Source organism: Pararge aegeria, chromosome 26 (genome assembly GCF_905163445.1).
Source record: "Pararge aegeria chromosome 26, ilParAegt1.1, whole genome shotgun sequence".
Classification (NCBI taxonomy): Eukaryota; Metazoa; Arthropoda; class Insecta; order Lepidoptera; family Nymphalidae; genus Pararge; species Pararge aegeria.
In genome coordinates this window covers 5,617,982-5,631,692 of record NC_053205.1, presented here as the reverse complement: position 1 = coordinate 5,631,692, position 13,711 = coordinate 5,617,982, and the positions used below count along the sequence as shown (strand labels likewise).

The 13,711-nt window shown below is 31.0% G+C and overlaps 1 protein-coding gene across 1 annotated transcript; it reads left to right on the top strand.

Moving 5' to 3' along the window:
- The first annotated feature begins 9,659 nt into the window (after positions 1 to 9,659).
- Positions 9,660 to 13,058, top strand: LOC120635484. Its single transcript, XM_039906508.1, has 2 exons — positions 9,660 to 10,015; positions 11,655 to 13,058. The coding sequence occupies exons 1-2, from the start codon at positions 9,748 to 9,750 to the stop codon at positions 12,332 to 12,334; spliced, it is 948 nt and encodes a 315-aa protein (XP_039762442.1). The 5' UTR covers positions 9,660 to 9,747; the 3' UTR covers positions 12,335 to 13,058.
- Positions 13,059 to 13,711: the final 653 nt, after the last annotated feature.

Below are 13,711 nucleotides of genomic sequence, written 5' to 3'. Positions count from 1 at the left end.
AAGTATATAATGTAAATAAGTAAATAATGTACTCAAGTAAATAATGTACTTAAGTAAATAATGTAAGTAAGTATATAACGTACTCAAGAAATTAATGTTAATAAGTATATAATGGATTTAAGTATATAATGTAAATAAGTATATAATGGTTTTAAGTATATAATGTACTTAAGTAAATTATGTACTTAAGTATATAATGTATTTAAGTATATAATGTAAATAAGTATATAGTGTACTTAAGTATATAATGTATTTAAGTATATAATGTACTTAAGTATATATTGTAAATATGTATATAATGTACTTAAGAATATAATGTACTTAAGTAAATAATGTAAGTAAGTATATAATGTACTTAAGTAAATAATGTACTTAAGTATTTAATGTATTTAAGTATATAATGTAAATAAGTATATAGTGTACTTAAGTATATAATGTATGTAAGTATATAATGTACTTAAGTATATATTGTAAATATGTATATAATGTACTTAAGTATATAATGTACTTAAGTAAATAATGTAAATAAGTATATAATGTACTTAAGTATATAATATACTTATTTACATTATATACTTAAGTACATATATACTTTAGAACATAATATACCTATTTACATTATATACTTAAGTACATTATATACTTATTTACATTATATACTTAAGTGAATTATTTACTTATTAACATTAATTTCTTAAGTACATTATATACTTAAGTACATTATATACTTTAGTACATTATATACTTATTTACATTATATACTTAAGTGAATTATTTACTTATTAACATTAATTTCTTAAGTACGTTATATACTTACTTACATTATTTACTTAAGTACATTATTTACTTGAGTACATTATTTACTTATTTACATTATATACTTTAGTACATTATTTACTTATTATCATTATATACTTAAGTACATTATATACTTAAGTACATTATATACTTAAGTACATTATATACTTAAGTGAATTATTTACGTAATACACTATAATAAGTACACTATATACTTATTTACATTATATACTTAAATACATTATATACTTAAGTACATTATTTACTTAAGTACATTAAATATTTAAACCATTATATACTTATTTACATTATATACTTAAATACATTATATACTTAAGTACATTATATACTTTAGTACATTATATACTTATTTACATTATTTACTTAAGTATATTATACACTTAAGTACATTATATACTTATTTACATTATATACTTAAATCTATTTTATACTTATTTACATTATATACTTAAGTACATTATATACTTAAGTACATTATATACTTTAGTACATTATATACTTATTTACATTATATACTTAAGTACATTATATACTTATTTACATTATATACTTAAGTACATATATACTTTAGAACATAATATACTTATTTACATTATATACTTAAGTACATTATATACTTATTTACATTAAATACTTTAGTACATTATATACTTATTTACATTATATACTTAAGTACTTTATATACCTTAGTACATTATATACTTAAGTACATTATATACTTATTTACATTATATACTTAAATCCATTTTATACTTATTTACATTATTAACTTACATACATTATATACTTATTTACATTATTTACTTAAGTACATTATATACTTATTTACATTATATACTTAAGTACATTATTTACTTAAGTACATTATATACTTACTTACAGTATTAACTTATTTACATTACTTACTTAAGTACATTATATACTTACGTACATTATATACTTTAGACCATTATATACTTATTTATATTATATACTTAAATACATTATATACTTAAGTACATTATATACTTATTTTCATTATATACTTAAGTACATTATATACTTATTTACACTATATACTTAAGTACATAATAAACTTAAGTACATATATACTTTAGAACATAATATACTTATTAACATTATATACTTAAGTACATTATATACTTAAGTACATATATACTTTAGAACATAATATACTTATTTACATTATTTACTTTAGTACATTATATACTTACTTACATTATTTACTTATTTACATTACTAACTTAAGTACATTATATACTTATTTATATTATATACTTAAATACATTATATACTTAAGTACATTTATACTTTAGTACATTATATACTTTAGTACATTATATACTTATTTACATTATATACTTATTTACATTATATACTTAAGTACATTATAAACTTAAGTACATTATATACTTTAGTACATAATATACTTATTTACATTATATACTTAAGTACATTACATACTTATTTACATTATATACTTAAGTACATTATATACTTATTTACATTATATACTTTAGTACATTATATACTTATTTACATTATATACTTAAGTAAATTATATACTTTAGTACATTATATACTTAATTACATTATATACTTAAGTACATTATATACTTTAGTACATAATATACTTATTTACATTATATACTTAAGTACATTATATACTTAAAGCCATTATATACTTATTTACATTATTTACTTTAGTACATTATATACTTACTTACATTATTTACTTTAGTACATTATATACTTAAGTACATTATTTACTTGAGTACATTATTTACTTATTTACATTATATACTTATTTACATTATTTACTTAAGTACATTATATACTTATTTACATTATATACTTAAGTACATTATATACTTAAGTACATTATGAACTTATTTACATTATTTACTTTAGTACATTATATACTTATTAACATTATATACTTAAGTACATTATTTACTTGAGTACATAATTTACTTATTTACATTATATACTTATTTACATTATTTACTTAAGTACATTATATTCTTATTTACATTATATACTTAAGTACATTATATACTTAAGTACATTATATACTTATTTACATTATATACTTAAGTACATTATATACTTAAGTACATTATGAACTTATTTACTTTAGTACATTATATACTTAAGTACATTATGAACTTATTTACATTATTTACTTTAGTACATTATATACTTATTTACATTATATACTTAAGTACATTATTTACTTGAGTACATTATTTACTTATTATCATTATATACTTAAGTACATTATATACTTTAGTACATTATATACTTATTTACATTATATACTTAAGTACATTATAAACTTAAGTACATTATTTACTTAAGTACATTATACACTTAAGTACATTATATACTTATTTACATTATATACTTAAATCTATTTTATACTTATTTACATTATATACTTAAGTACATTATATACTTAAGTACATTATATACTTTAGTACATTATATACTTATTTACATTATATACTTATTTACATTATATACTTAAGTACATTATATACTTATTTACATTAAATACTTTAGTACATTATATACTTATTTACATTATATACTTAAGTACTTTATATACCTTAGTACATTATATACTTAAGTACATTATATACTTATTTACATTATATACTTAAGTACATTATATACTTATTTACATTATATACTTAAATCCATTTTATACTTATTTACATTATTAACTTACATACATTATATACTTATTTACATTATTTACTTAAGTACATTATATACTTATTTACATTATATACTTAAGTACATTATTTACTTAAGTACATTATATACTTACTTACAGTATTAACTTATTTACATTACTTACTTAAGTACATTATATACTTTAGACCATTATATACTTATTTATATTATATACTTAAATACATTATATACTTAAGTACATTATATACTTATTTTCATTATATACTTAAGTACATTATATACTTATTTACACTATATACTTAAGTACATAATAAACTTAAGTACATATATACTTTAGAACATAATATACTTATTAACATTATATACTTAAGTACATTATATACTTATTTACATTATATACTTAAGTACATATATACTTTAGAACATAATATACTTATTTACATTATTTACTTTAGTACATTATATACTTACTTACATTATTTACTTATTTACATTACTAACTTAAGTACATTATATACTTTAGTACATAATATACTTATTTACATTATATACTTAAGTACATTACATACTTATTTACATTATATACTTAAGTACATTATATACTTATTTACATTATATACTTTAGTACATTATATACTTATTTACATTATATACTTAAGTAAATTATATACTTTAGTACATTATATACTTAATTACATTATATACTTAAGTACATTATATACTTTAGTACATTATATACTTATTTAAATTATATACTTAAGTACATTATATACTTAAAGCCATTATATACTTATTTACATTATTTACTTTAGTACATTATATACTTACTTACATTATTTACTTTAGTACATTATATACTTACTTACATTATTTACTTATTTACATTATTAACTTAAGTACATTATATACATATTTATATTATATACTTAAATACATTATATACTTAAGTACATTTATACTTTAGTACATTATATACTTTAGTAAATTTTATACTTATTTACATTATATACTTATTTACATTATATACTTAAGTACATTATAAACTTAAGTACATTATATACTTTAGTACATAATATACTTAAGTACATTACATTATATACTTAGAGTAATAGTGCTGCTAAACTGCAGTAATAGTGCTGCTAAACTGCAGTTATTTTCGAAGTGTTAAGGTGTCTCCACACGTTTGAGTAATAATAAAATATTAAATAATAATAAATTAAAAATATGAGCAGCGCACGTCCGTGCGGACGTGTTTGATCACGAGTGATAAATAGTTATAAAAAATGGGTACAAAATGTAATGGCTGTAGTGAATCTATTTACGATCTTTTATTTATGGAGTGTAGACAAGAGAACTGCAAAAAGATATACCATATGAAGTGTTTGATGTTGTCGAAAAAGCAGTTTGAAGAATTTACAGAGCAATACAAAACTAACTGGAGGTGTCCGGAGTGCATGCGAGACGATCCAAAAGGGGACAACTCTGATACGCCGGTTCGTGCAACCGCCATGAATAAAACGTTTACTCCGAGCAGCTATGTCAACAAGCAGCGTGGTAATCGGGTCGCTCATAGCGAATTAAGAATTGAAACTGAAGAGAAGGTGCTTGAAGAGTTGGAAGGAGTTTCGTGGGGAAGTGCTATCTCGCATTGACGAGCAAATGAAGGAGTACACACTGCTGCTAGAAAGATTTACTAAAGCAGAAACTGAATTGCGAGAGATGAGACAGTCCTTGATGGTAGTTTCAGAAAAAGCTAATAAAGTAGAAGTATTAGAATCAAAAATTAAATCTTTGTTAGAAAGAAATGAAAGCCTGGAAATTGCTCTAAGGAGCAAACAGAGTCAGGAGATGGAGAAAACATCCCAAACTCAGGAAGTGCCTATGCGATCATTTGTGAATGCCGTTAAGAAAAATCAAGTAGTTACACAAAAAGTGAAGGCCATGAAACCAGCGGGTTTAGTAATCGCTGAGGAGAGTTTGAAGAGAGTAAATCCGAAAAATATATCACAAAACTCTAATCAGGTTATAGAGGGAAGTAATAATACAGAAAATGATTCCTGGATAGTAATAAATAGAAGGAAAAGCAAATATCCTAATAGGGAAGTAAAAAAAGGTGGAAGTACGCAGACAAATGAAATAGAAGGGACGGAAAAACAAAAATTTTTACATGTTTGGCGGCTTAGGAAGGACACCACTGTGGAAAGTTTGGAAAAATATGTTCGAGATTCAGTGAAAGTGCCGGTCAAAATTGAAAAAATTAAACATAAGACAGAGAGGGATTATTCCTCATTTATCATAGGAGTGCCAGAAAGTAAATATGATGATCTATGCCAGCCAGAAATTTGGCCTATTAACGTCGAATTTTGTGAATGGTTGTGGTTTCGGAGGACAGTCAGTCACCCAAGACCACCGGATAAAAACAACTAATAAAGTAATAGAATTATTTTACCAAAATGTAAGGGGATTGCGAACAAAACTGGAAGAGTTTTATGAAAGTGTGGCATCTTCCAACTCTGATTTGTTCGCAATAACAGAAACAGGGTGCAACGAGTCAATAAATGACGCGGAGTTAATTCCGCCGGGTTATACAATTATAAGGTGCGACCGAACGGATGGACGGAAACAAGGCGGCGCGTTTTTAGTGGCCACATCGCGGTTGGAACTACGTGAGGTACACAGTGACGTCAACATCGATGCGCATTCTTTTGAAATGATTTCTGCGACAGTGTATAAGCGTGAGCGGTTTTTGTTTTTGCTCTGCGTAGTTTACATACCGCCCAAAAGCAGCGAAAATGAGTATATGGTATTATTTAGGATAATAGAACAGTTTTGTAATAATTATAGTGAAGTAATAGTGTTAGGTGATTTTAACTTGTATTCTTGTCCACCACAAGTAAATAATTATTTTGAGTACTTGCAAACTTATTGTGGATTCACTCAGGGCAACAGTATAGGAAACTGTAATAATAGGTGCCTAGACTTAGTTTTAAGTACGGTATCAGAGAGGAGCGGGGGGAGCGTGAGCGTACGCGAGGCGGTAACACCGCTTGTAGCGGTGGATGCGCATCACCCACCACTCGAGGTAGCGGTCACGTTGTGCTCGCGCCGGCTACTCACCAAAAGCGAGTCGAGACCAACTGCTAGGGGGGACGAACCGAGCGCGTTTATACCCATAGGATGGAATTTTCACAAAGCGGACTTTAAGTCCCTATATACAGCAATTGCGGCTGTTGATTGGACACCGATGTATGAGTTAGACTTAGAGAATAGTCTGAGTTATTTTTATAGTACCATTAATTTTATTATCCATGGCTGTGTTCCGAATAAAAAGCGAAGACCGGTTACCCCGAGGTACGTTTACCCCGAGTGGTACACAGGTGAAGTAATTCGCGACATAAAATTAAAGGCTGACCTTCACCGACGGTATAAGGCAAGCAAATCGCCTCATGATTACGAAACGTTTGCTCAGTGTAGGGCAAAGGTTAAGGGAATGATAGCTCTCGCACACAAACAATATAAGCAGTGGGTTCAAGAACAGCTTCTACGGGATCCACGGGCGTTCTGGAACTACACAAATTCAAGAAGAGAATCTAGAGATCCGCAAAAAATTTTAAAGAACGGGGTTCTTTTAACTGATGAGCAGTGCGCTTCAGAGTTTGCTAACTATTTTCACTCAGTTTATAGGACACAGAGTGCTGACCTGAATGTGAGCGCAGCTGTTATAGCAGCGGGCGGAGAGAACGGAGCGGCGCGGGTGCATCTGGACCGACTTACTCTGGACGAAGTGAAACAAGCTCTAAAAGAATTGAGGCCTAAAAAGTCGGCGGGCCCGGACGGAATACCGCCGTACATTATAAAAGATTGTCGGTCAGTGCTGGCAGAACCGTTGCATTATATATTCAATCAATGCCTGAAATCAGCAGTGAACCTGTGCTGAGTGTGAACTCAAGACTTGATCTCGAACTTGAGAAACTCGAAACTCGAACCCTGGAATTTTCGTCCAGCGTGTGAAAAATAATTCCGCTTCAACTCGTCTGATTGTGAACAACGCATCCGCCATCTTGCGCAGTGCTTGCCGCTTAGCTGAGCCACGTGTTCGCAATCAGACGAGTTGAAGCGGAATTATTTTTCACACGCTGGACGAAAATTCCAGGGTTCGAGTTTCGAGTTTCTCAAGTTCGAGATCAAGTCTTGAGTTCACACTCTGCTGTTGTCGACGTCACCTCCGACGCCGATCTCCGGGTGCAGCTGAAGACCACCTCGTCTTCGCCTGCCTCGCTTCGAGTTTCTCGCTTCAAGTTCGAGTTCAAACCCAAGTTCCGGGTTCGACTCTCTACTGTTGTCGACGTCACCTCCGACGCCGATCTCCGGGTGCAGCTGAAGACCACCTCGTCTTCGCCTGCCTCGCCTCAAGTCTCAAGTTTCAAGTTTCAAGTTTCAAGTTCCGGGTTCGACTCCCTGTTGTTGTCGACGTCACCTCCGACGCCGATCTCCGGGTGCAGCTGAAGACCACCTCGTCTTCGCCTGCCTCGCTTCGGGTTCGACTCCCTGTGGTTGTCGACGTCACCGTCAACGTGCCGTCTCCTGGTGCAGCTGAAGACCACCTCGCCTTCGCCTGTTCCTTCTGGGCCACGCAATCAACGGCTACAAGGGCAGTACTCGCCCACTGCAGAATTTGGAAGCGAACTAATTGACGGGCCCTTTCACCCACGACCGCTGACCTTGTTACCCTAAATAAATTTGTGATTACGAGTTCCATCTTTTAATACACTCTAACTAGAACCGTAACAATGTCAGGGAGGCGATATAGACGAAATAGACGTCACTTACTTCGTATTCCTTCAGCGGAGGGCACCGCAATGTTGCAAGGGGAAGAAAAGTGGAGTAGCGCGGAAAGTGATGAACAAAATGCGCCGGATGAGATTTGTGCTTCTGCTACTACTGTCGTAGAAACCTTGCATGACAATGCACAAAGGGTACAAACTCATAATAATAATGATATAGATATATCAATCAGACCGGCGGCTGTCAAGGCTCGCATTAATCTCAAAAAATATAAATGATTGTTACTCTTAATATAATTATGATTAGGTATGTTCTTACAATGAATTAATTGTTAATACATATATACTAAGTGCATGAGGTGATTAGCTTATGTATATTTGTACATGTATACATAATTTCAGTCTACCAGTATTGAATCTATACCTATATGCTTTTAAAAATTTATGGAAGAGATGTTGTGGTTATGTATGTTGTATTATTATTTTTTATGTGGGTATGCCTATAATTAAAAACAATAAAGCAGTTCTGATCAAGTGCCGAGTTTGAATCACAACATAACCTAATAAAACTTTTGTTTCCCATAATGAAAAATCCGTACCTGGACGAAAAGTAAGTAAAGAACGTGTAACCATACTACCATGTGCTAACGCTGCGGGTACACACACGCTAAAAATGGTGGTCATTGGAAAATCTAATAAACCACGTGCATTCAAAAACATTGATTTACCTGTACACTATTATGGACAAAAAAGTGCGTGGATGACAAAAGATCTTTTCAAAAAGTGGTTTGATGAATGCTTCGTACCAGAAGTTAGAAAATGGTTGAAAGATCATAATTTTTTCAAAAAGCGTTATTGCTTCTTGATAACGCTCCCGGTCATCCGCTTGAAGAAGAACTGACAACTGACGATAAATGCATCACTGCGATGTTTCTTCCGCCAAACTGCACTGCACTGATTCAACCGATAGATCAGCATATCATTCAGTTTGTAAAGCAAGATTATAAGAAAAACCTTCTTCTGAAAGCCGTGTCAAAAGACCAGACAATAGAAAAAACGTTAAAAGAACTTAACATGAAAGACTTGGTTTTTGCTCTTTGTCAATCGTGGAATGCATGACCTTCATCAACTATTACTTCGTCTTGGAAAAAGTTATGGCCAGATATAGTCGCCACTCCTACCACCGATCCACAAATCAGTGTACCTTCGGAAGTAATAGAGCAAATTGCTGCTGAAACACAAATAAGTCCGGAAGATTTGGAAACCTGGTGCCGTGGAATGGATAAAGAGGAAAATATTTTTCATGAAATGTCTGACGAAGAGATTATAAAAGAGATTTCTAGGGCCGAAACACATAAGCGCGTTGCGGCGCCGCGCCGCTGAAATCGGCAGTGCGCTATAGCGGTGCGGCGCCGCAACGCACGACGCGAATTCCAGCGTTATGACGTCATACTTGTTGACAAGGATGCAGTTTGTTTCTAACACTCTTGCAAACAACACGTGTCAACCGAGAAGCAGTTTTAAAATTAAAATGTCTGACGTTGACGTCGATCTGTTTATATCTTCGGTTCAGGAACACCGTTGTTTGTGGGATACTAGTGACGAAACCTATAAAGACAAATTTATAAAACAAGAAGCATGGAAAAGCATTTGTGAGATCGTTTATGTTGATTACAAGGAAAAAAACTCAACCGAAAAATCAAAACTGGGTAAGTAGTAACATAGTATTGTCTTAGGTTTACGCGATCACTATTCACAATAAAACTACAATTTTTACTGTAGTAAAAACGTAAAAATCTGATCCGCGGTTTAAATTGTAAAAATTGTAGTTTAATGTAAGTAGCATGTATCTTTTTTTTTTTAATCATATGAAATACACCATTTATTTTAATGCCCTATGCAAAAGATTTTCTCTAAGTTAAAATTATATTTTTTCTCGCGCTCTTATTCAAAAAGGTAAACAAATACTATAAATAAAACCAAATTGCCATTTAAATTGTTTATTCGCAGTTCACAACATGTTAAATAGTTTGAATCAAATGTATTAAGGTATTATTTGTATTTTGAACTGAGTAGGTATACGAACATTCATATTTTGTTTAATTGCCAACTTAGGGCGCCAACATCACTGGAAAAGTAATTACAAAAATCATTCCGTATTAGATGTGGGCTTAAATTATTTTCATTTGCTGTGGGCAAATGCAACATTTGCAGATCAGAATCATCAAAGATAATGTCATCGGTCGCTTGTACTCCATCTCGATTCAAAACAAAGTTGTGCATTACACAACATGCCTTGATAATGTCTGTCGCAAATTCGTATTGCACATTCATAGATCGATGAGATATGCGCCATTTATTGGCTAGGATGCCAAAAGCGCACTCGACATATCTTCGGGCACGACTCAGTCGATAATTGTAAACTCTTTGTTGTACCGACAAATGTTTCCCTGAGTAAGGGCGCATGACGTTATTCGAAATTGAGAATGCTTCATCTCCTACAAAAACAAATGGAGTTTCATTTTGAGAACCTGGTAAAGGCTTTGGTACAGGAATAGGTAATTTGCGTGTCATAATCAAATCATAAAGTTTAGAGTTCTGGAAAACGGTGGAGTCACTTTCCTTGCCATACGCTCCTATATCGACAAAAATGAATCTATATCTAGAATCTACAAGAGCTAATAAAACTATTGAATTATAGCCCTTATAATTGTAAAACAGTGATCCACTGTGCGCAGGACATGTAATACGGACATGTTTACCATCAAGAGCTCCTATGCAGTTAGGAAAATTTGCTTTCTTGTCAAACTCAATAGCGACATCTTCTAGAACCTGTTTTGTTATAGGAGGTATATTTTGACTTGATAGATGTTTCCATATGGCGCGACAAACTGTCCTTACAATTTTTGCTATTGTACTTGCTCCTCGGAAGTAATTCGTATGCATGGTTTTAAAGTCACTGCCGGTTGCTAGAAATCTAAAATGAAATAATAATTAGTAGGCAAATAATAAAATAATACAAATGTAGGTATAATCAAACTCAAACTGCGCAGGTAATAGTGTTGCTAAAGGAATAGATTTTCAAAGATAGACAGGTAGTTTTTCAAAGAAGTACTCAAGAAATATTTTACATTATGGTTGTTCTAGGCAAAGTCAATCAGTTTTTAACTTGCCTAAGTCAAGAAAAAGCAGAAAATTGTTCTTTTTCGGCGGCCAGCCATTTATATGAAATTGGATGGACCGAAAGTACTTATGAAAGTTATATCAAATTTTATATGTAGTATAAATGGAATCTAGGGAATTTTAGTCTTTATTACTATTTTTCACTTGTGAAGTTATTTGTTGCAGGTAATGATTTAGTCAAGAAGTGGAAGGCCATAAAAGATAATTTTGCTAAATATCAAAAAAAACTAAAAGATGCCAATCGATCAGGAGCTGGAGCTGCAAAAATTAAAGAATATCACTTGAATAAACAATTACAGTTTTTGAAAAAGGTTTCACAAAATGCAACTGATTCCAGTTTATGTGTAGCGGAAGGAGATATTGAGAATGAAATAACGGCATTGCCTCGTTATAAAAGTCAACCACGAAAACGAAAGGCAGATGATAAGGATGATATTGAAGAAGATTTATTGGCAATATTAAAAACACCGGAGAATAGACATTTGCATTTTTTCAAGGGGATTTTACCATCTCTACAATCGTTAAATGAGAATCAAACATTGATATTTCAAAGTCGGGTGCTTCAAATATTAACGGACATTCTTCAACCTTCAATTCATCAAAATACACATCACGGCTATAATCAAGAATATCAGCATCAGGGTTATAATCAAGGATATTCAACTATGAGATACGATAATACGGTTCAGAGTGGCTACCACACTTCTACTCCTGGAAGTTCGATTACTGAACAGAGGACTACCTCATCATCAAACCAACAACGTCCAATAAATTCACCATTTTTACTGGACGAAACGTCAGCTACTTCCTATGTTTCACAAGATGAGGAGTTTGATTTTTCTTAAATTGATCATTACATTTTTTAAGGCCTATTAAAGTATTCTTAAAGTAAGAAAATTGTATAATGCAAAAAGCTTAATTTGATTCTGTCTTGTTTCATTTGAACCTGGCTTTGTACCACTAGGTACCCCCAAACCATGAACACTAGTGATGCAAAATTTTTATCGACACCCCGCTAGTACCACAGGTGTATAAAGCCAGGGGTACAAATAAAACTAAACATTTGATTCCGAGTGCCATAAACATCAATAAAAAAAAAATAAGAAACCTATTTGTTTTACCTTAAAGTTAAGCCCAGCATTTCCAAAGCAGTAACTGGTTTCCTTCCTTTATTTTTTTTCTTCTGTATATATTTTGATAACTCGCTTAATAGCTCTTCAAATGATGATATACTCATTCTAAAGTAGGCAACAAATTTTTTTTCGTCTATCTTTAATGCTTCGTATTTTTTAGAAAAGAACTCGCCATTTGGATTCATACCCTTACTTAATGGATGTATCCAGTATCTTCTTTGCCGTATTTTTAAGATAGAATAATGTCTTCTTAATAACAAATAAGCAATAAGTTTATTACGATCCATCGCAGAGAGACGTCTATCCACACTCAAAAATCACGAGAAAATGGTTACCCTACCATAATGCCCTGTTTCGCGACGCCGCAACGCGGCAACGCAACTGCCGATTTTGGCGTTGCGGCGCCGCAAAAATAAGCAGTTTGCGTTATGTGTTTCGGCCCCTAGTCATACAACAATAAATCAGGAAGATGACGAAGTGATTGCAACTACTCCGCAAGTGAAAGCACAAGATGCAATTAATGCCTTTGAGCTGGGTTTGCAATGGGCTGAAGAAAATGGTGCATCCTACAACGAACTTCTACTTTTGAGAACACTGAGGGACAAAGCTTTAATCTCGCGTTTCAACAATGTTAAACAAAAAAAAATTGATGAATATTTGCATGCTTCTTAAACTACATAATTGATTCATAGTTTTTGATTATTAGTTGACCTACATAATGAAGTATAATTAGTATTTCAGAGTACATATCGCTACCTGCAGGTTCAATTGGGGTAACTGACAAAACACAATGTTGCAGGAGAAGCATTTAATGTTTTTTTTCGTCTTTAATCGATCATAACTTTTTTTCTATACTACCTTTTTTTCATTTTCTTTTATAAAAATGCTTAGAATACGGTGAATTTCTGGCTAAAATGTAAATAATATCCAAAGAAACTCTATAATAGAAAATAAATTTCAGTTACACCAATTTTTTTTTATACTATTGACAGTTACGCTACATTCAGCATAAAAACTTTAAAACAATTCAGGTCAAAATGATGTAAAGACAGTTGTAAATCAAAATATGATTTAATCGTTTTAATGTAA

Bases quoted from the DNA above. Each gene is read 5' to 3' on its own strand.
- LOC120635484 (XM_039906508.1), top strand. From the start codon at position 9,748: ATGACGTCATACTTGTTGACAAGGATGCAGTTTGTTTCTAACACTCTT. The intron at 10,016-11,654 runs GTAAGTAGTAAC...TATTTGTTGCAG, and splicing joins AACCGAAAAATCAAAACTGG to GTAATGATTTAGTCAAGAAG.